The 21506-nt window shown below is 44.4% G+C and overlaps 2 protein-coding genes across 7 annotated transcripts in view; one reads left to right on the top strand and one right to left on the bottom strand.

Annotated features, from left to right (window-relative positions):
- mdn1 (midasin AAA ATPase 1) overlaps nt 1–4970 on the top strand; it is a 168921-nt gene extending 163951 nt beyond the window's left edge. For all 6 annotated transcript variants that reach the window (XM_052052117.1, XM_052052118.1, XM_052052120.1 and 3 more), the window contains exons 99-102: nt 157–271; nt 2692–2758; nt 3073–3215; nt 4458–4970. In XM_052052117.1, the coding sequence (XP_051908077.1) occupies nt 157–271; nt 2692–2758; nt 3073–3215; nt 4458–4643 (511 nt within the window). In that variant the 3' untranslated portion in view covers nt 4644–4970. The remainder of the gene's footprint in view (nt 1–156; nt 272–2691; nt 2759–3072; nt 3216–4457) is intronic.
- Nucleotides 4971–17090: 12120 nt separating this feature from the next.
- lyrm2 (LYR motif containing 2) lies at nt 17091–21132 on the bottom strand. The gene is made up of 3 exons (XM_052052226.1): nt 20933–21132; nt 17993–18133; nt 17091–17306 (listed from the first exon to the last, which is right to left on the bottom strand). The coding sequence occupies exons 1-3, from the start codon at nt 20975–20977 to the stop codon at nt 17226–17228; spliced, it is 267 nt and encodes an 88-aa protein (XP_051908186.1). The 5' UTR covers nt 20978–21132; the 3' UTR covers nt 17091–17225.
- Between the last annotated feature and the right edge of the window lie 374 nt (nt 21133–21506).

The raw sequence follows: 21506 nt of genomic DNA on the forward strand, positions 1-21506 counted from the left end.
ATAAAAAAGCATGATCCCTATTCAGAATTTAACTTTGGTGGAGCAGACCTAGACCAACAAACCATAAGATGAATTAACTGCAAGGAGAGATTCCACAAACCTTTGTACCTGTAGTGCATGTGAATGTAATGTAGTCTTGCTTTGTCCCCTTTATAGTTTTGGTGAGCAGGTGCAGCTTCTGCACCCATTCCAGCAGCAATTCAATGATGATTCTGGAGCTCGGATCCTCCGATTGTGTACATTCCAGCAGAAGAAGACACGAATAGCTCAGGTGGGAATCATGCTTGTGCTTTCTGCTTACTAGGCAAAATATTGGAGATGTTGAAATATGAATTTACTGTTAAAGTCATTACAAAAATGATGAAGCGAGTCAATACTTTAGACACTCTCGGAGAGTTTACAATATACAGTATTTACGCTGCCATAATCCTCTGAGTTTTGATAAAGCCCAATAAAATTTTGATTTATCATCATCATCAATGTTCCCTCTAAGTAAGCAATTGCGCGCCGCTTTCACTCTCTCATCGCACAGCAAATGTGCGTTAAAAAATTTGGCATGGTGATCCATGTGGGATGCACAATAATGAACCAACTATGCTACACTGAGTTAGGAAATTTAACACACTGTGCCCGGTCTTATATTTGAGATTTTGAATACAGTGGTACCTCTACTTACGAACGTCTCTTCATACGAAATTTTCAACTTGCGAAATGCCTCAACAGGTAAATATTGCCTCTTGTTACAATAGAAATTTCAAGATTTGAAAGATAAAAATACAGTATGGCCTGCAACTCGCAGCTCCGGGTTTCCTGAATGCAACATATTCTAGCTGCTCTTCCATTGACTATTACCGAACATCATCCTGACAATCCCATTGGCTAAGAGGGACCTCGACCGTACATGTCTTTGTGTGTAGATGGATAAATATGTGTCTCTGCAGCATCCTCGTCATTCGCCCCTCGAGCCATGAGGCCTTCCAATAGTTTTACGTAAATGTGAATCACCCAGAAAAACTGTTCACCTGTCGGGCGATCGCTCACTATGCTGATGTTTGCCTTGGACATTTTCTAAGGGTTGTCAAAAGCCGACAAAAGCAATACGCCAGGAAAAAGCCACTTCTGAGAGAGAACATGAACTAAAGAGGGCAAAAAAAACGATGAGGACGCAGTTAAGTTAAATGACCATAATTTTTATTCTTTGTTTGTTTACATTATCCACAACTCTCATTTATTGTGCAACAATGTAATTGTAACATGTATTTGTTACATATTTTGATGCAATTTTATGCTTTAAAAAACATTTACCGGAATGAATTTTGGGGGGCCTTGGAACGGATTAGGGCATTTACATGGAAAAAAGCGTCTCTAACAACAAAATTTTCTAGTTAAGAAATGTCTTCCCAAAACCAATTATTTTCGTGAGTAGATGTACCATTGTATTAATATTTAGCATTTATTAAAAAAGATGCTTTCTAGAAATTTATTCTATTTCTTCAAGAAACTTCTTGAAGATTATCTAACAAGTGAAGCATTTGAACAATTACTGTAATTAGTAAAAACACTCAACATTTTGTTTACTTTTTCATCCACTTCATACTCATATTGTGATGAAAAGCGTCACTCCTGTCATTCTCCACTTGATCATATTTTGATATTTAGAAAGCAAATATCAAAGCCAAAATGTATTCAGAATTATTTTTAAAACTACCCAGTTACTTACCGGTACATCAATGACTGGCCAGTTCAACTTGGGCCAATTCACAATATAAAACTTTGCATAAATCCACATCCAGTTCTTACAAACCAGGGCTCATTGTATTTATTTCAGTGATATGTTCTTCTTTGATATATAAGTGCTTTGTCTTCATTATTTTCTTTCTGGGGGGAGGGGAGGGGCCATAGCGACATCATGTCCTGTATAGGTTTAGGCAGGTGTGATACTGCCCTGGCCACGTGCGCATGTCTCATGTTGCTGACCGCGGACCAAGGAATCCTCAGGGAGTTTGTGCGATTGCTCAGACGCATGCAAAGTTAGCGGGAACATTGACCATCACTATCATCATTATTAGTAGTAGTAGTAAGTTTGTAGTTAGTAGTTATTCTTAGTTGAAGTAGTAGTGTAACTATTTCTATGATTATTATTATTAGAGTCATCATTATGTTCATTTCAGTTACAGTATTATACTTTTATACATGTTTATAAAATACAGTCAAACCGCAGTTTTCGAACATCTGTTTTTTGACCAAACATTTTGCGTTTTTTATGCCTCGGATTACAACCGAAAATCGGTTCTCGACCAAACTGAGCGCACTTGAATGCACCACTCGACTCCTCTCGACTTGCTTACACGAGGAAGTGACACTTCCTCGGGTAGACGAGAAAGTGACGCTTCCTCATAAAGCGTTCCATTGTGAGCAGACGTGTTCAATAAAGATTTTTTTTTTAAACGAGTGTGGGTTCGGTTTTCCAACAAATCGGTTTTCGAACAGCCTTCTGGAACGGATTATGGTCGAAAACCGAGCTATGACTGTATGGTGACTTTTGCATCGCTATTGGTGATCTGAGGATCGATATTGAAATATCAATTTTTCACATACCTGCTCAAATAAAAATATTGCTCCTTTTTATATTGCAGTCATTCAGTACGCACATTTCATTGACTACGTATTTATTTTGTGCCTCCTGTGCAGTTCCTGGAGAGTGCCACCAAGATGTTTCTTGCAGCACGAAAACAGATCTTTCGATCGACAAATTCAGGTGATTTCTCACACAGCCATCCATCCGTCCATCAATTTTCTATTCCGCTTGCCTTCTTTTTAAAAAAGCCTCAGAGGGAACCGGCGCCTAGCTTAGTTGTCATACCAGAAATTTGCATAAGTAATAAGTGAGAGAACGGTGTACTTATTTAATTATCTGATGTTACCCACCAACTAATTTACCTTTTTTTTTTTTTCCTTATTGAAAGCACCCCCCCCCCCTCACTCACCACGTAACAAAAGTCTGCGCTTTTCATCATGGTGTCCCTTGTATTTTGTGCCTTGAAACACATTGCGCTGCTGTCCTCTTCACAGAGACGGCCCAGCTACTGATCATCGTATCAGATGGTAGGGGATTGTTCCTGGAAGGAAATCAGCGAGTGATGGCAGCGGTGCAGGCAGCCCGCAACGCAAATGTGTTCCTGATCTTTGTGGTACTTGACAATCCCAACTCACGGGTAAATTTTTTGTTTTGGTTGATAGTCATTTTGTGTGTATATTTCTTTTCCTTACACAGTAGTTCGACAGATTTATGTTGTAGTTGGGTCTGGCTATTTCTGAATATACTGGATTGGTTCTTTGAGATACAAGCTAAATATGATCCCTGATCATGCTTGTAACTCAAAACACTCATATTGAGGTGAATGGAATTATTATGTTCCACTCTTATCATGCCCTCTCTATGTCGACAGTATTTACCCTCCAAAAGTATTAGAACAGTGAGGCTAGGGTTGGGTGAAAAAAGAAATTCACCAATGCAATTCGACAACTTCCCCCAATTTTATGTCTTTGTTCTTGAAATATTTTGGCGGGTTCCACTTTTTCCAGTTCATTTTCGCTATGGGGTTCAACTGTTAATACGCAAATTGTTTAGATATACATATTAGATATATGTCTTGCTCCATCTTCTGATCGAATCACTGAACAAGTGTCAGTTTGTTTGTTTTTTTGTTGATGTTTATAATTTATTTGGGGGGGGGGTAGTCGGGAGCTGACTCCAAAAAAATGGTTCATGTCGTTTAGTTAGTCTAGTTTCTACAGAAGAAAATAGTTTCGAATAAGTTTGGAATGAAGTTCAGAAATAGGAACTGTAGATTTTTTTTTTTTATGAAACCAATTGGTCCTTCGTTATTAAGCTATTGTATTTTCTCCCATTTGTATTTTTTTTAATTTATATAAGCATATTTTAATATGCTTACATTTCTATTTTATAAGTTGTATTTATTGATATACTTTTTGTTCTTCTACTTCTGCCTTTCATAATTTTGCTGTTGTAAATTGAGAATTTCTCCATTGTGAGACAAATGTTTTTTTTAAATCTTATCTGATATAAAATTGCCCATAATCAAGTAAAATATATTTATCCAAATAATTGATTATTCAATATAGTTTTCAGTTGTATACGCAAATGGTAAAATATTCAATCACTGCATCTTTACATCTCCCCTGTTGTATTGTCATATTTGTCACACAAACCTTGTGACCAGGATGAACCCACAACAAAATTGCTCCTCAAGTGTCATTGATTTGCACAAAAAAAAAAGACTCAAGGGAAAAAAAACGCTTTTTCAAGCCTTGATCAAGTCACAATAATTTTAGGATTGATTCATCGCTTGCAACATATCCACATTAAAAAAAAAAGTTACTCATTAGCACACGACACAATGTGCATTGATGCTTTCTGTGGTGCTTTATTGCAGGACTCCATCCTGGACATCAAGGTGCCACTCTTTAAAGGGCCAGAGGAACTCCCAGAGATCCGCTCCTATATGGATGAGTTTCCATTCCCCTTCTATGTCATCCTGCGAGATGTCAATGCTTTGCCAGAGACTCTGAGTGATGCACTAAGGCAGTGGTTTGAACTTGTCACAACTGTCGACCAGTGAGGGTGTTTTCACCCACCCCAAAGGTGATATTGTTAATGAAAGAAATCAAACTGTATTGCTAATTCATGACTTCAAAGAGAAAAAAAAGACGCTGCTGTAAATGTGCATTTTCTTAGATGCTGTGTCACAATTCTCAAATCGTTGTAGTTTTAACATTGTCTTTTTTTACACCGGGTGTTCTATTTCATTTTCAAATGAATCATGATTGCCCAACTTGCAAGTTGGTTATGAAGTTGAAATGTAACAATGTTTTTTTTTTTGGGCGGGGGGAGTGTTCACCTTGTTGAAATCATGTGCTGTATTTGATTTTTGTGTATTATTTCAGTGGAGAGAATAATGAATGTTCATTGTGAACATACAGTTCAAGCTGTGCGATTTGGTTTATGTTAGTGGCCCACCACAAGCAAAACTCACACAATAAGCAGGTGGGTTTTGGAAACTTAAAAGTGTGCCTTTGGGAAAGTAAATGGCATGGCTCGGTGCTCCTCCGAGCTGTGTGCAGTCACAGCTGTTAGAATTGTAGGGAAATGACAGTTGGCGCATAGCTGCTCATTCATATTTTTTAGTTTTCGAATACGATTCTGTTATTTAAACTCAACCACACCCTTTTTTGCTAAATTGTGAGTTAAACTAATTGAGCAGTAGGTTTTGCTCAACTGAAATGTAAATTACTGCTCTTTTTTCTTTCATACAGTATGTGTTTCAATCATGATATGATTTTAAAAAAATAAAGTTTTAATTGTGAGCGCAATGATTCTTCACTTGGGTTTGATCAAAATTGTACAAAGACTTTTTTTTTTGTAACTAGCATTTTTATTATCTCAACCACACATAGGACCATACAAATTTGCGTCCATGCATGGCTGTAACGGTCCTTTAACATAGGGACCAACAAATGACATACAAAACTATTTGGGGGAAAAAAAGAAAAGAAAAAAAAACCACTACAACTAAAAATAGTAGAATGTTGTGATCAACAGTGACAGGTGTCCCTTATGTTGGATTTATATCCGGAATCTATAGTGACCTATCCCGATTTGTGGTGTCATTCCCTCATTCATTTATTTTTGTACTCCTCCAATTTTTCCCATCTCGTTTTAAACTTCCCTACTTGGACCCTTAATATGTATGTGAATCTTTCCAACTCAAATATTTCTCCCACTATTTCCAGCCACAGGTTCTTTGTTGGCGGGTCAGTTTTCAACCATGTTCTTGTTATGGCCTTCTTGCTGGCTACCAGCAACACCTTTACCAAGTACTCGTCTCTCGGTAGTACATTACCTTGATTTATATCGCCCAGATACATCACTAAGCCGGTCTTTGGTATTTCATAACCGATTATCTTTTTCAGTTCTCTCCAAACCTCTTCCCAATAGCCTTTCAGCCTTTGACATTTCCAAAATATGTGTGCATGATCTACCGATCTGTCCTGTCCACATAACCGCCAGCACTCACTCTGCCCTTGTTTGTATTTCCCGGTCATCCCTGGGGTTATAAAGAACCTCATATTTTTCCAACCAAACTCCCGCCAACGTCTCGAAGCGGTTGTTGATTGTTGTATCCTGCACATATTCAACCATACTTCCTCCGTTATCTCGGTTTGGAGTTCCTTTTCCCATTTCTCTTTTACGTACAGAGTCGAATTCCCCTTGTTCAACAGGAGCCCTTTGTATTGAGATGAAATCACCGTACTCTTGCCCCCTTTATATGCATCCATCATTACCTGTATTACATGTCTTTCAGTTGTCGTACCCATTTTTTTCTTTTGTATAATAGTCTCTAACTTGTAGATACCTGAAGAGGTCGCTCCTTTCTAGATCAAACATGTCTTTCATTTTTTGGAAGGTCGGTATCTCCCCCTTTTCTATCATCGTACTTATCGCTGTAATACCTTTTCTTTCCCATCTTTTGAAGCCATAATCTTTCCCTGGTTGAAAGTCCTCATCATGTGATAGCCACCTCAGGATCTTCACCTCCTTTTCTAATTTATTTTCTTTTACTATGGTGAACCATGTATTTAAAGTAAATTTTATTATTTGATCTATCAAGCCCTCCTTTACCCGAAATAATCTTCTGTCCCCCAGCAGTGGTTGAGTCAGGTATTCCTCGGCCATCACTTTTATGTCTTTCCATTTTGCTCTATACTCTCTGTTACACCAACATGCCACTGCTCTGAGTTGTGCTGCACGGTAGTAATCCTTAAAATTCGGTACCGCCAATCCTCCCTTCTTCTTGGGCAACTGTAGTGTCGTCAACCTGATCCTCGGTCGCTTACCCCCCCAGATAAATCTTGAGGTCAGTTTATCCCATTCTATAAATTGTTTCTGTGGTATGGGTACCGGCAGCGACTGATAGAGGTACAGCAATCTCGGCAGTATGTTCATTTTGACCATTTCTATTCTAGAGCTCAAGTCTAGGACATGTGTCGACCATCTCCCCAGGTCCGCCTTGATGGCTTGATTAATCTTTGTATAGTTCGTTTCAAACAGTTTGTCCATGCTTTTCGTGACATACACCCCTAGGTATTTCACCGTCTCACTGTCCCATTTTACCCCTCTGTGAGTCGTCACCTTACCGTGGTGGAGGGGTTTGTGTGTCCCAATGATCCTAGGAGCTAAGTTGTCTGGGGCTTTATGCCCCTGGCAGGGTCACCCATGGCAAACAGGTTCTAGGTGAGGGGCCAGACAAAGCACGGCTCAAAGACCCCTTATGATGAGCAAAATATATGGACCAAGGTTTCCCTTGCCCGGACGCGGGTCACCGGGGCCCCCCTCTGGAGCCAGGCCTGGAGGTGGGGCTCGTTGGCAAGCGCCTGGTGGCCGGGCCTACACCCATGGGGCCCGGTCGGGCACAGCCCGAAGAGGCAACGTGGGTCCCCCTTCCCATGGGTTCACCACCCATGAGAGGGGCCAAAGGGGTCGGGTGCTATGTGAGCTGGGCGGCAGCCAAAGGCGGGGACCCTGGCGGTCCGATCCTCGGCTGCAGAAGCTAGCTCTTGGGACATGGAATGTCACCTCTCTGGCAGGGAAGGAGCCCGAGCTGGTGTGTGAGGCAGAGAATTTCCGACTGGATATAGTCGGACTTGCCTCCACACACAGCCTGAGTTCTGGTACCAGTTCTCTCGAGAGGGGTTGGACTCTCTTCCACTCTGGAGTTGCTCACGGTGAGAGGCGCAGAGCAGGTGTGGGCATACTCATTGCCCCCAGGCTCAGTGCCTGTACATTGGGGTTCACACCGGTAGAAGAGAGGGTTGCCTCCCTCCGCCTTCGGGTGGGTGGACGGGTCCTGACTGTTGTTTGTGCATATGCACCAAACAGCAGCTCAGCATACCCACCCTTTTTGGAGTCCTTGGAGGGTGTGCTGGAGAGTACTCCTGCTGGGGACTCCCTTGTTCTGCTGGGGGACTTCAATGCTCACGTGGGCAATGACAGTGAGACCTGGAGGGGCGTGATTGGGAGGAACGGCCCCCCGATCAGAACCCGAGTGGTGTTTTGTTATTGGACTTTTGTGCTCGTCACGGATTGTCCATAACGAACACCTTGTTCAAACATAAGGGTGTCCATATGTGCACTTGGCACCAGGATACCCCAGTCCGCAGTTCGATGATCGACTTTGTAGTTGTATCATCGGATTTGCGGCCGCATGTTCTGGACACTCGTGTGAAGAGAGGGGCGGAGCCGTCAACTGATCACCACCTGGTGGTGAGTAGGCTCAGATGGTGGGGGAAGATGCCGGTCCGCCCTGGCAGACCCAAACGTATTGTGAGGGTTTGTTGGGAGCGTCTGGCGGAATCCCCTGTCAGAAGGAGTTTCAACTCCCACCTTCGACAGAGCTTTTCCCATGTTCCGGGGGAGGTGGGGGACATTGAGCCCGAGTGGACCATGTTCCGTGCCTCTATTGTTGAGGCGGCCAATCTGAGTTGTGGCCGTAAGGTGGTTGGTGCCTGTCGTGGCGGCAACCCCCGTACTCGCTGGTGGACACCAGCAGTAAGGGATGCCGTCAAGCTGAAGTAGGAGTCCTATCGAGCCTTTATGGCCTGTGGGACCCCAGAGGCAGCTGACGGGTATCGACTGGCCAAGCGGAACGCAGCTTCGGTGGTCACCGAGGCAAAAACCCGAGCGTGGGAAGAGTTTGGTGAGGACATGGAAGCCGACTTCCGGACGGCTTCGAGGAAATTCTGGTCCACCATCCGACGTCTCAAGAGGGGGAAGCAGTGCACCATTAACACTGTGTACAGTGGGGATGGGGGCGCTGCTGACTTCGACTCGGGACGTTATGAACCGGTGGGCAGAGTACTTCGAAGACCTCCTCAACTCCACCAACACGTCTTCCTTGGAGGAAGCGTAGCCTGGGGACTCTGAGGTGGGCTCTCCTATCTCTGTGGCTGAAGTCACCGATGTGGTTAAAAAGCTCCTCGGTGGCAAGGCCCCGGGGGTGGATGAGATCCGCCCGGAGTTCCTCAAAGCTCTGGATGTTGTGGGGCTGTCCTGGTTGACACGCCTCTGCAACATCGCGTGGTCAACAGGGAGAGTGCCTCTGGATTGGCAGACCGGGGTGGTAGTCCCTCTTTTTAAAAAGGGGGGACCGGAGGGTGTGTTCCAACTACAGAGGGATCACACTCCTCAGCCTCCCTGGTAAGGTCTATTCAGGGGTGCTGGAGAGGAGGGTCCGTCAAGAAGTCGAGCCTCAGATTGAGGAGGAGCAGTGTGGTTTTCGTCCCGGCCGTGGAACAGTGGACCAGCTCTACACCCTTAGCAGGGTCCTCGAGGGTATGTGGGAATTCGCCCAACCAGTCTACATGTGTTTTGTGGACTTGGAGAAGGCGTTTGACCGTGTCCCTTGGGGAGTTCTGTGGGGGGTGCTTCGAGGGTATGGGGTACCGAACCCACTGATACGGGCTGTTCGGTCACTGTACCACCGATGTCAGAGTTTGGTTCGCATTGCCGGCAGTAAGTCGGAATCGTTTCCAGTGGGGGTGGGACTCCGCCAAGGCTGCCCTTTGTCGCCGATTCTGTTCATAACCTTTATGGACAGAATTTCTAGGCGCAGCCGAAGCGTTGACGGGGTCCGTTTTGGGGGCCTCAGTATTGCATCCCTGCTTTTTGCAGATGATGTGGAGCTGTTGGCTCCTTCAAACGGGGCTCTCCAACTCTCACTGGAGGGTTTCGCAGCCGAGTGTGAAGCGGTTGGGATGAAAATCAGCACCTCCAAATCTGAAACCATGGTCCTCAGTCGGAAAAGGGTGGAGTGCCCCCTCCGGGTCGGGGAGGAGATCTTGCCCCAAGTGGAGGAGTTCAAGTATCTTGGGGTCTTGTTCACGAGTGGGGGCAGGAGGGAGCGGGAGATCGACAGGCGGATCGGTGCAGCGTCTGCTGTGATGCGGACGCTGTATCGGTCTGTCGTGGTGAAGAAGGAGCTGAGCCAAAGGGCGAAGCTCTCAATTTACCGGTCGATCTACGTCCCAACCCTCATCTATGGTCACGAACTATGGGTCGTGACCGAAAGAACGAGATCCCGGATACAAGCGGCCGAAATGAGCTTTCTCCGCAGGGTGTCCGGGCTCTCCCTTAGAGATAAGGTGAGGAGCTCGGTCATCCGGGAGGGGCTCAGAGTCGAGCCGCTTCTCCTCCACATCGAGAGGAGCCAGATGAGGTGGCTTGGGCATCTGATTCGGATGCCTCCTGAGCGCCTCCCCGGTGAGGTGTTCCGGTCATGTCCCACCGGGAGGAGACCCCGAGGAAGACCCAGGACACGCTGGAGAGACTATGTCACCCAGCTTGCCTGGGAACGACTCGGGATCCCCCGGGGAGAGCTGGAAGATAGAAGTTAGGGAGAGGGAAGTCTGGGCTTCCCTCCTAAAGCTGTTGCCCCCGCGACCCGGCCCCGGATAAGCGGTAGATGATGGATGGATGGATGGACTGTCCCATTTTACTTTGTATTTTCCCTTCATCGACTTTGATGGTGTGTAGTTAAGTGCCAGGATCTGCGTTTTTGTCACATTAAGTCTATATCCTGAGTAACGTTCATATTCTTCCAATTGTTCCATCAGTTTAGGGAAGCTCTCTTCCGGTTGTGTTACGTATGCTATCAGATCATCGGCAAACAGGCTCAATTTGTGTTCTGAGCCTCTCAGTTCCACGCCTTTGATGTTGTGATTCTGTCTGATTGCCTGGGCTAGAGGTTCAATGAAGATATTGAATAGTGTTGGTGAGAGGCAACATCCTTGTCTGGTCGACCTTTCAAGTGTTATTCGGTCCGTCAAGCTGCCATTCACTTTCACTCTTGCAGTTGGCCCGTTATACAGTGTCTGTACAACTCTAATCGAATCTCCGTTGAAGCCGAATTTTTCCATGACTTTATATAGATAGACCCACCGCACACTATCGAATGCCTTTTCTGCATCCATGCTCACCAACATTGCACTCGTTCCTGCCTTCCGAATCGCCTCCACTAAGTGTAAAGTTTTTCTTATATTATCCTGGGCCTGTCTCCCTTTGACAAAACCCGTCTGGTCTCTATCTATAATATCAGGCATGAAAGTCTCGAATCTTTTGGATATGATTGAGGTATAGATCTTATAATCAACATTAAGTATGGATATTGGCCTGTAGCTACTACATAACTCTTTACTTTTACCCTCTTTGGGGATTATAGAGACTATTGCCTTTCCATGACGGTGGAATCTTACCCTCCTTCATGGTATATCTTAGTGACGATAGCAAAAGGGGACGTAATTCCTGTCTAAATATCTTGTAAAACTCTGAGGGGAAGCCATCACTACCCGCTGCTTTACTATTTTTTGTTCCGCTGATCGCGATCTCCAATTCTTCTGCAGTAATTTCAGAGTTCAGGGTTTAATTATCTTCTCCCCCTATTGATGGTAATTCCAGGTCCTCTAAAAATGTTGCAATACTCTCTTCATCTGCAGCATCCGGTTGGGTATATAAAGTCTTATAATACTGCCGAAATGCTTCCTCTATTTCCATCGGTTCTTTTAATAATTCATTCGTTCTGGGGCACCTAATCTTGTGAATTGTGTTTAACACTTGTTGTACCCTTAACCTTCGTGCCAGTAATTTACTTGCCCTGGACCCACCTTCGTAGTAAACCTGTTTCACAAACCGTGCTCTTTTTTCCACCTCCGTTAATAGTATTCGATCTACTTCCTTTCTGGTGTCTGTGACCTTCATAAGTACCTCTGCGTTTTTTGTCCTTTTATGTTGATCTTCAGTTGTCTTGTTAAGTTTTCATATGACTCTTGTCTTATTCTTTTAAGCCGTATTGCATGTGCTATAAGTTTTCCTCTTATTACTGCCTTCAGAGCATCCCACACAATATTTGGGTTAACTTCTCCATTGTCATTTTCTTCCCTTTATTTCTTGTACTAATTCCTTGTCATTCAATAAACCTACATTCAACCTCCAAATTGTAGATTTCCTTCTACTGGTCAATTTCACTGTCATATACACTGCGCTGTGGTCTGACAAATCTGTGACACCAATTCTGCAGTCTTCCACCCTGTGTCTATCCTCTATCCATCCATCCATCCATCCATCCATCATCTACCGCTTATCCGGGGCCGGGTCGCGGGGGCAACAGCTTTAGCAGGGAAGCCCAGACTTCCCCCTCCCTAGCTACTTCTTCCAGCTCTCCCCGGGGGATCCCGAGTCGTTCCCAGGCAAGCTGGGTGACAGAGTCTCTCCAGCGTGTCCTGGGTCTTCCTCAGGGTCTCCTCCCGGTGGGACATGACCGGAACACCTCACCGGGGAGGCGCTCAGGAGGCCTCCGAATCAGATGCCCAAGCCACCTCATCGGGCTCCTCTCGATGTGGAGGAGAAGCGGCTCGACTTTGAGCCCCTCCCGGATGACCGAGCTCCTCACCTTATCTCTAAGGGAGAGCCCGGACAGCCTGCGGAAAAAACTCATTTCGGCCGCTTGTATCCGGGATCTCGTTCTTTCGGTCACGACCCATAGCTCGTGACCATAGATGAGGGTTGGGACGTAGATCGACCGGTAAATTGAGAGCTTCGCCCTTTGGCTCAGCTCCTTCTTCACCACGACAGACCGATACAGCGTCCGCATCACAGCAGACGCTGCACCGATCCGCCTGTCGATCTCCCGCTCCCTCCTGCCCCCACTCGTGAACAAGACCCCAAGATACTTGAACTCCTCCACTTGGGGCAAGATCTCCTCCCCGACCCGGAGGGGGCACTCCACCCTTTTCCGACTGAGGACCATGGTTTCAGATTTGGAGGTGCTGATTTTCATCCCAACCGCTTCACACTCGGCTGCGAAACCCTCCAGTGAGAGTTGGAGAGCCCCGTTTGAAGGAGCCAACAGCACCACATCATCTGCAAAAAGCAGGGATGCAATACTGAGGCCCCCAAAACGGACCCCCTCAACGCTTCGGCTGCGCCTAGAAATTCTGTCCATAAAGGTTATGAACAGAATCGGCGACAAAGGGCAGCCTTGGCGGAGTCCTACCCCACTGGAAACGATTCCGACTTACTGCCGGCAATGCGAACCAAACTCTGACATCGGTGGTATAGTGACCGAACAGCCCGTATTAGGGGGTTCGGTACCCCATACCCTCAAAGCACCCCCCACAGAACTCCCCGAGGGACACGGTCAAACGCCTTCTCCAAGTCCACAAAACACATGTAGACTGGTTGGGCGAATTCCCACATACCCTCGAGGACCCTGCTAAGGGTGTAGAGCTGGTCCACTGTTCCACGGCCGGGACGAAAACCACACTGCTCCTCCTCAATCTGAGGCTCGACTTCTTGACGGACCCTCCTCTCCAGCACCCCTGAATAGACCTTACCAGGGAGGCTGAGGAGTGTGATCCCTCTGTAGTTGGAACACACCCTCCGGTCCCCCTTTTTAAAAAGAGGGACTACCACCCCGGTCTGCCAATCCAGAGGCACTCTCCCTGTTGACCACGCGATGTTGCAGAGGCGTGTCAACCAGGACAGCCCCACAACATCCAGAGCCTTGAGGAACTCCGGGCGGATCTCATCCACCCCCGGGGCCTTGCCACCGAGGAGCTTTTTAACCACATCGGTGACTTCAGCCACAGAGATAGGAGAGCCCACCTCAGAGTCCCCAGGCTCCGCTTCCTCCAAGGAAGACGTGTTGGTGGAGTTGAGGAGGTCTTCGAAGTACTCTGCCCACCGGTTCACAACGTCCCGAGTCGAAGTCAGCAGCGCCCCATCCCCACTGTACACGGTGTTAATGGTGCACTGCTTCCCCCTCCTGAGACGTCGGATGGTGGACCAGAATTTCCTCGAAGCCGTCCGGAAGTCGGCTTCCATGTCCTCACCAAACTCTTCCCACGCTCGGGTTTTTGCCTCTGCGACCACCGAAGCTGCGTTCCGCTTGGCCAGTCGATACCCGTCAGCTGCCTCTGGGGTCCCACAGGCCATAAAGGCTCGATAGGACTCCTTCTTCAGCTTGACGGCATCCTCTATCTTCACGAAAAAATAGTCTATTCTAGCATAGGTTGCATGTGGGTGAGAGTAATGTGTGTAATCTCTATGTGATGCGTGTGTATCCCTCCATTGTTAGCCTGCAATGCCGACACCCAGGCAGGTTGATTGTCGAAGTCGCGAGCTAATGCTATGTTAGCAGTAGCCGCTAGCGCCGATCCCCCTTCACCTCCGTTGTGCGTGTTTTCAGTCTGTTTCTCGCTCTTCTTCTTCTTTTCCTTTCCCTTTCCAGGCAGAGCTTTGTTCATATCCATCTTATCATGTGTTCGGATCGCTGCCTCCGTTCTTTTGTCGATTTCTTTCTCCGTTTTTTGCTCGTACGGCCGGGAGCTCCTCGCGTTTGCTGCTTACCCTCTCGCTGTCATACCGAATCCCTGTACAAAGACTTTTATGATGTATTTTACCATAAAAGTAAAACGTGAAAGAAAATTCAAAATGACGGACTTCCTGTTAGTCCGAGCAGATGGCTACAAGAGGCTTATTTGTAGGTCTTTTGACATTCAATAAACCTTTGGGAACTGAGGGCGTTCATTGTTGAAGCTTTATCAGTGGAATTCTTTCCCATTCTTGCTTGATGTACAGCTTCAGCTGTTCAACAGTCCGGGGTCTTTTCAATGGGATTACAGGGCTGGACTGCAGGAAGGCCAGTCTAGTACCTGCAGCCTTTTAATACGAAGCCATGCTGTTGTAACAAAGTACAGAATGCGCTTTAGCGTTGTGTTGCTGAAATAAGCAGGGGCATGCATGAAAAAGACCTTGCTTGGATGGCAGCATACGTTTCTCTAGAACAGGGTCATCTCAAGCTCATTTTCTCTCCACTTTCTGTTTTACTACTGTCTGTAAACCTACCGGTCATCGTTTCTCCTGTGAAACAACATTTCCTTCGCTCTTGTCGTGGTTAAATTCCATCTCACTGACAGGTTCCCTTCTTTCAACTTTCTCTATTCCCTTTCCCTCTTTCACTTTCTGCCTCTTTTCATATTCATTTTCTCTCTGTAATTTTTGCACATAGTTCTAATATTATCCTGCAGGTGCATTAATGTTTGTGTGTTCAGCTGGCCAGCGAAATTATATTTTTTATCCACAAATGTAGATGTTTTATCTTTGAAGGACATTGGCTCTCTACGAATTTCCAGTCCATACGCGTTAACTTCATTTTAGGATTCATTTTATCCGTGATCTTACCATTTAGTGTGCCCATTTTGCTAATTTGAGAGTCAGCGGTTTACCTAGAGTAACAATGCTGACTTTTACCTTGATCAGGGTGACAATTTCTCCCACTGAGGTAATTTCCAACCTTCTGCCACCAAAGTGGCGGGAAATTCTTGCATCTGCTTCCTCAGACAGTTGCCACAACAAATGTCCTGTTCTAATGAAGTAGCAAACCTCCACTCACACAGTCACTCATTAAGCACATTTTATTCGATTACATTCAACCTAGGTACCATTACACGCGGAGTTTAAGCACGTACAGGACACCGTCGCCCTCAACAGTTTTAGAGACTTGACTCTGTCTATATGCCTGATAGGGACTAGTATGGCTCAGGGCTTTAAACGGCTTTAAAGACTAGGTCTTCAGCGGCGCGCAAACGCTTTGAAAGTGTCCCTTCTTAATAGATCCCTCCAAGGCTCAAAGTCAGTTCTCGAACCAGGTGTAGTCTAAGTACTCGGTTGTTACAAATCTGCAACACCTGTCCTGAGAGGGTTCCAATTAAACACAGGTTTGAAGACCACCCCGACCTCCGTCTTTAAAAACCCGGCGCGCAAACACTCATCCAACGCTTGAAAGAGTGTTAATGCGGAGTTTAAGTACGTACGTACAGGACACCGCCGCCCTACTTACCAAGAGTAGTCCTCTCTCCTCTGGGTTCGCGTCAACCCTCAGCCCCCAGACGAGGAGCCGAAACCCAGTCCCGGCTAAAAAGGTGTTTTAGCCGTGGCCACGGTCTTCCTGGCCGTCGACTCAGCGTCTGGAGGCATCAGGTGTATTGCGATCCCGGACGAGCCCCCCAAAATGTCAGATATTGAAATACAACAGAGCTAAATGGAAGTAACTGTTCATACTATTGAATGCTGACCAGTTATTTTGCTGATAAGAAAAGTTGCCTGCTCGTGCACTAGTCTGCACTTTGTGTAGCTGCTCAAAATGCTGATTGAGCTTACTTTCACCACCTCCCAACAAGATAGAATGAGAGCGCAAGGCGCGGAGGGGGGAGAAGGCTCACTTGACAGATCTGTGAAGATAATTTCGTGATTTCGTGTCCCTCCATGTTTTTTTTTTCCTTTCTCGAATATATCGTTTTTTTATAATACTTGTTGTCTTGGCTTCCCTGAACAAGAAAATTGGATAGGATCATCAATTCTAAAAAGATTGATGACTGAAATAATGGCAATTTATGTGAAGACACTACCGTAATCACGTTCATGATTTTTCACAAGAATTAGGAGACAAATACCAATATGCAACACTTTATTTCGAGGAATCTCTTCCATTTTTTACATTTTCTTAAACAACATTCCTAGAATATCGCAATGCACCATCACTGGTGAGCTATTTTTGGCACAAGCTAGCAGGCTACTCGTTTTGAGGGCTACCTGGTTGGGCTCTCTGTTGCTGACTCCGGATGTAAAGAGATTGCACAGAATAGTATGGTCGAGGATTCCACTTTCAGCAAGTGTGTTGTTGTGTAATGCCAATTGTATTTACATGTTTCAAGTCTGTGTTTGTTCTCATGGCTTTATTCTAGCTGCAGCGGTTGTGACAGTTCAATATAAATAAAGCTGGAGTTTATTGTATTGTAGTCCCTTTGAGCAATCACCATCTAGTGGATGCATAGTGCCACCGCAGCCACTATTGTAGCTTCTATTCTATGCGCCTTATAATGCAGTGCGCCCTATATATCAAAACAAATTGAAAATAGGCCATTCATTGAACGTGCGCATTATAATTCGAAGCGCCTTCTAGGGAATAAAATACAGTAGTTTAACCAACCTCAAGTCATGTTCAGTCAACCCAAGGAGTACAAACACCGGTTTCAATCTGTTCCAATTTGTCAGAATGTCCAGAAGAATTATCTTCAGTAGTTTTCTGTGTTTAATTCATAGCCAATGCCAGGGACCTTTGAAGCTCTTCCAGATGGTTGTTAGCTTGTCTGATCATCATACAAATGGCATCCTGATTGAAGGATAAAAAGGGAAAAACATGAGCATGTAATCGATTCATCAGATGGAGTCATCAGTCCCTCCGAAATTTTGGTGGCTTGCGTTTTAATTATTGCTTCCGCAACAAGGTCATTTTGGGTCCAAGCAGCGACCGCTACGCCCCCTAAAAATTGTTAACAAAGCATTTCATGTTATAAGTTTAGAGGTACAAAAATTGGGGAGCAGCCCACATGGTCCAAAAAAATCTTTTGGAACCATATGCTAAACCTGACCGAAATTGCGAGAGTTGCGTCACAAAGTATGGACGATTGAAAAAAGTTGGCAGCTCTGTTTAAAAATTGCAAATAGAAAAATGAAAGCCTTTACCTGATCTGTGATTTCTGAACACAAGTCGGGAAATGTAATATGAGCGTAATTTGTTTCCCCTCAAATTTGTTTCGTCTTGATCCAGAAGACGTTTTTTTCTGCTGCAGCGGCCGAAGCATCCTGAGTCATTTTCGGACTGACACATTTAATGTGGCTTCAAACGACTCGTTATGATAAAAAGAGTTCCCGCATCGCCTCAGGCAGTTGGCTTTCACAATAGAAAGTTTTACAGTTCGATCTGCTCAAAGTCTTTCAGAGGAACTTTGTCCCTCATCAAACAAAAACAAAACAAAAAAAAGCATGGCAGGTCTAAATATGAATGAACTGTGTCACCTGGTCGGTGGCATTCCGGTTCCGCTTGAATTCATCTCTCGCCCAGTCTCTGAGATACTTCCGATCTGTCTCATCTGGCACTCGTCGTATAGTCCTCATTATGTTTCTGTATATTCCCAAAATGTTCTGCCGCTGTAAAAACTGGGTAAAAAAATAAATAAAAGATAAGACTCAAAATGATTGATAATTATTTAAGATATCCTTTATTTGTCCCGCAATGGGGAAATTACAATCAGAATTCAGAAAGGAAAAACGCTGGGTAGGGGGAGGGGAAAAAAAAACACGCTCGAACTATCCTCCTCATTCAGTCAATGATTTTACCTGCATTTCCACAAATATAATGATTGTCATCTGCAAGGTTAACAGTGTTCAGATATTTCCTCATAATTTCATCCCACTTAAAACAGTATAAAGTCGAAATTTTTACATTATTACATCCAAGGCGGCGCGGTAGTCAACTGGTTAACATGTCCGCCCCACAGTGCAGAGGTCATGGGTTCAAATCCAGCCCTGGTCTTCCTGTGTGGCGTTTGCATGTTGTCCCCAAGCCTGTGTTGGTTTTTTCTTCAGGAATTTCGGTTTCTTCCGACATTCCAAACACATACAAGGTAGATTGATCAAATGCTCTAAATCACAAGTGTCAAAGTCAAGGCCCAGGGGCCAAATTGCTCACTATGCTGTTTGCCTTGGGCATTTTCAAAGGATTGTGAAAAGCCGACAAATGCAAACGTCCTTGTATCATTTCTTTACAGGACAGGCAAAAACCACTTGAGAGAGAACATGAACTAAAAAGGGCAACAAAAAAAAAAACGACAAGGACGCAGTTAAAAGCGAAATGACAATCATTTTTCTTCTTTACTCCATTCTTTGTTTTTTACGTTATACACAACTCTCATTTGTTGTGCAATAATTGTAACATGTATTTGTTACATATTTTGATGCATTTTTATGCTTTAGAAATTTCTGAATTTAGAAGTCTGAATTTTGGGGGAGCTTGGAACGAATTAGGGCATTTAAAAGTGTCAATCGTCACTTCATATGTTACTCAGGGACACATCGCGAAAAGCTGCAAAGTCCATCAAACCCTGCCTGATTCCGACAACACAACTAAATGCACCAAGTCTGTCATGGAGACCTTACAGAGTGAACAGTGAAAATGTCGGCAATTTTAAATGAATAGAGCAATAGTTCGGTGACTCGTTCACAGTTTGACGTATTCGCCGACACAACTCCAAGCATCCCATAGACCCTCAAAACATGAGCAGGAGTAAAGGAAGTAACAGTAATACATGCAAATGGACATGAAATGGAATCCCGAAATGGAACGCTCCAATTTCTATTTTGATTTCATTCATTTGCAAAAGAAGAAGCAACAGTACAAGAAATATAAATGTTCTCCAATCTAGAATGAAATGTCTTATTTTACCGGCTCCTTTTCACCCCAGAAATAAATTACAAAAAAACATAAGAACATTCCATTGTCTAGCATTACGGAATGTAATGACATTGCAAATATACCCTCTGCCCGTCTCAGCACAATGGGGTGCAGAGCCTTCAGCCGCTCTGCCCCCAAACTCTGGAACTCACTTCCACCCAATATTCGTAACATTGATTCTCTTCCCACAATCAAAACCCACCTATTCAGACTTGCTTATTCCACTTAAAATTATAAATAAAAAAGAGATAAATGTATCTGTGGTTTTATTGTTTGCTCTTGCCTGTAAAGCGTCCTTGAGTGTTGTGAGAGGCGCTTACAAATAAAAAGTATTATTATTATTATTAAATAACGATTGGATGAGATTCCCACTCAAGGTGTCACTCTTCATCACGCACATTTAAAGTTCAAATATGTACAGATTTACATATTTTAAACATGCTGGTACCCACACACACTGACACAAAAATTCCTGGGGGAGTAGAGGTGGGGGAATGTTGTGCAGTTTTTCACTTTCCGCGACCGGGTCCCCATTAACCCTGATAAGTGAGGGAACACTGTATATCCATCTTTGTCATGATTTTCGGAGACAAAATAGAGAGAAATTTGTGTTTCTGGTCATGAAGATATAAAGACCTTAGAACTAATATACATATTGTTTTATTGTAGATACAATAAAATGTTGGTTGTTTGCTTGATTTTGTATTTTTCATGCTTTATTGAGAAGTGCTGATTTTTGTTGGATATTAATTAAAATTAAGGACTCAAGGTGAGTGACTTGTCAGCACGTCCTCATCACAGTGCAGATATCATGGGTTCAATTCCATGTTCTCCCCGTGCCCGAATGTTTTGTTTTTTTTCTGGGGACTCTGGTTTTCTCCTTTCCTTTTCATGGAAAACTAAGATTGATCCGTGATGTGATTGTGAGTGTGACAGAATGTTTGTCTACGTATGCACTGCAATTGGCTGGCAGTTTAGGTTGTACCCCGGCTACTGCCCTAAAACAGCTGGGATAGGCTCCAGCTTGCCCGCGACCCTCGTCAGGATAAGCAACTCGATAATGCATGGACAATTAAAATAAAATACCGTATACGATGGATGGATGGAAACCGAGGGAGGGAGAACATTAGAGACAGTGTAGAAAGTATTGCATGTCATTCACATATACTTTATTTGATCGTGTATCTTTTATTGGGTCTTTAAAAACGAGCACCGCAGACTGAGTTGGTATCATGAACATATTTTGAGCGAGTTTAGATCTCGTCCTTAGCGACCGAAATTGGCCGACCTGCTGAGCATACGGCACTCACATTGTGCAAGAGTCACAGATCCTGTATTGACATTTTCTTACCGACACTCGAACAACCTTACAAAATGGCGTAAACACTTAAGACTGCACTATATAAGGAATAGTAGGCACATTCGGACACTACCTGAGATCCGGTAATCTAAAATCGCCACGACTGAATCATATTTATTATTGATTCTAAGTGTGTTGTATTTACCTGTTTCAAAGACAGTGTGGAAGACGGTATTCTTGACGTCGCCATTTTGCTGTAAGACAAAAATAACTCTTCTTCTTCTACTGCTGCTGCTGATGATGATTGTGTTTTTTTCTTTTTCAGGTGGTGGCACCTAACATTGAAAACTGCGGTCAGGCCAGCCTCCACTTGCAAAATTCAAGAAAAAACTGCCACCAGAGCGATTGTTAATACTGTGCATTCCGGTAGTCTGCAGAAGCAAGCAGTGTTGTCAGTCTTCAAAATAAAAGCGTTAGCTCGTCATGATTTCCAAATTGATGATTTCAGAGGCCTTTTATTTTGAAATGCAACATCAGATTTTAATGGTTTTCTGGTTAAATACCTGGGGTGTCCGAGTGTGGCCTCGACCTATTGTGGTTGCAGGATAACTAAAATAAAAAAAATAATTACTTTTAAAATCAGGTAAAAAGGTCAAAACGTCATATTTCACAACCTTTTATTCTTAAATGCAACATCAGATCAGACTGCAAGGGAAGCTCAGCTTCCCCAAAAATGTCAAAAAGTAAGTGATCAAATACATGTGTGTAATACACACATA

Source organism: Hippocampus zosterae, chromosome 19 (assembly GCF_025434085.1).
Source record: "Hippocampus zosterae strain Florida chromosome 19, ASM2543408v3, whole genome shotgun sequence".
Lineage (NCBI taxonomy): Eukaryota > Metazoa > Chordata > Actinopteri > Syngnathiformes > Syngnathidae > Hippocampus > Hippocampus zosterae.

Excerpts from the sequence above, each read along its gene's own strand:
- lyrm2 (XM_052052226.1), bottom strand. The coding sequence starts at position 20,977 with ATGGCGACGTCAAGAATACCGTCTTCCACACTGTCTTTGAAACAG. Across the intron at positions 18,134-20,932 it reads CCACACTGTCTTTGAAACAG|TTTTTACAGCGGCAGAACAT; the intron begins GTAAATACAACA and ends TTTTTTACCCAG. Across the intron at positions 17,307-17,992 it reads ACCGGAATGCCACCGACCAG|GATGCCATTTGTATGATGAT; the intron begins GTGACACAGTTC and ends TCCTTCAATCAG.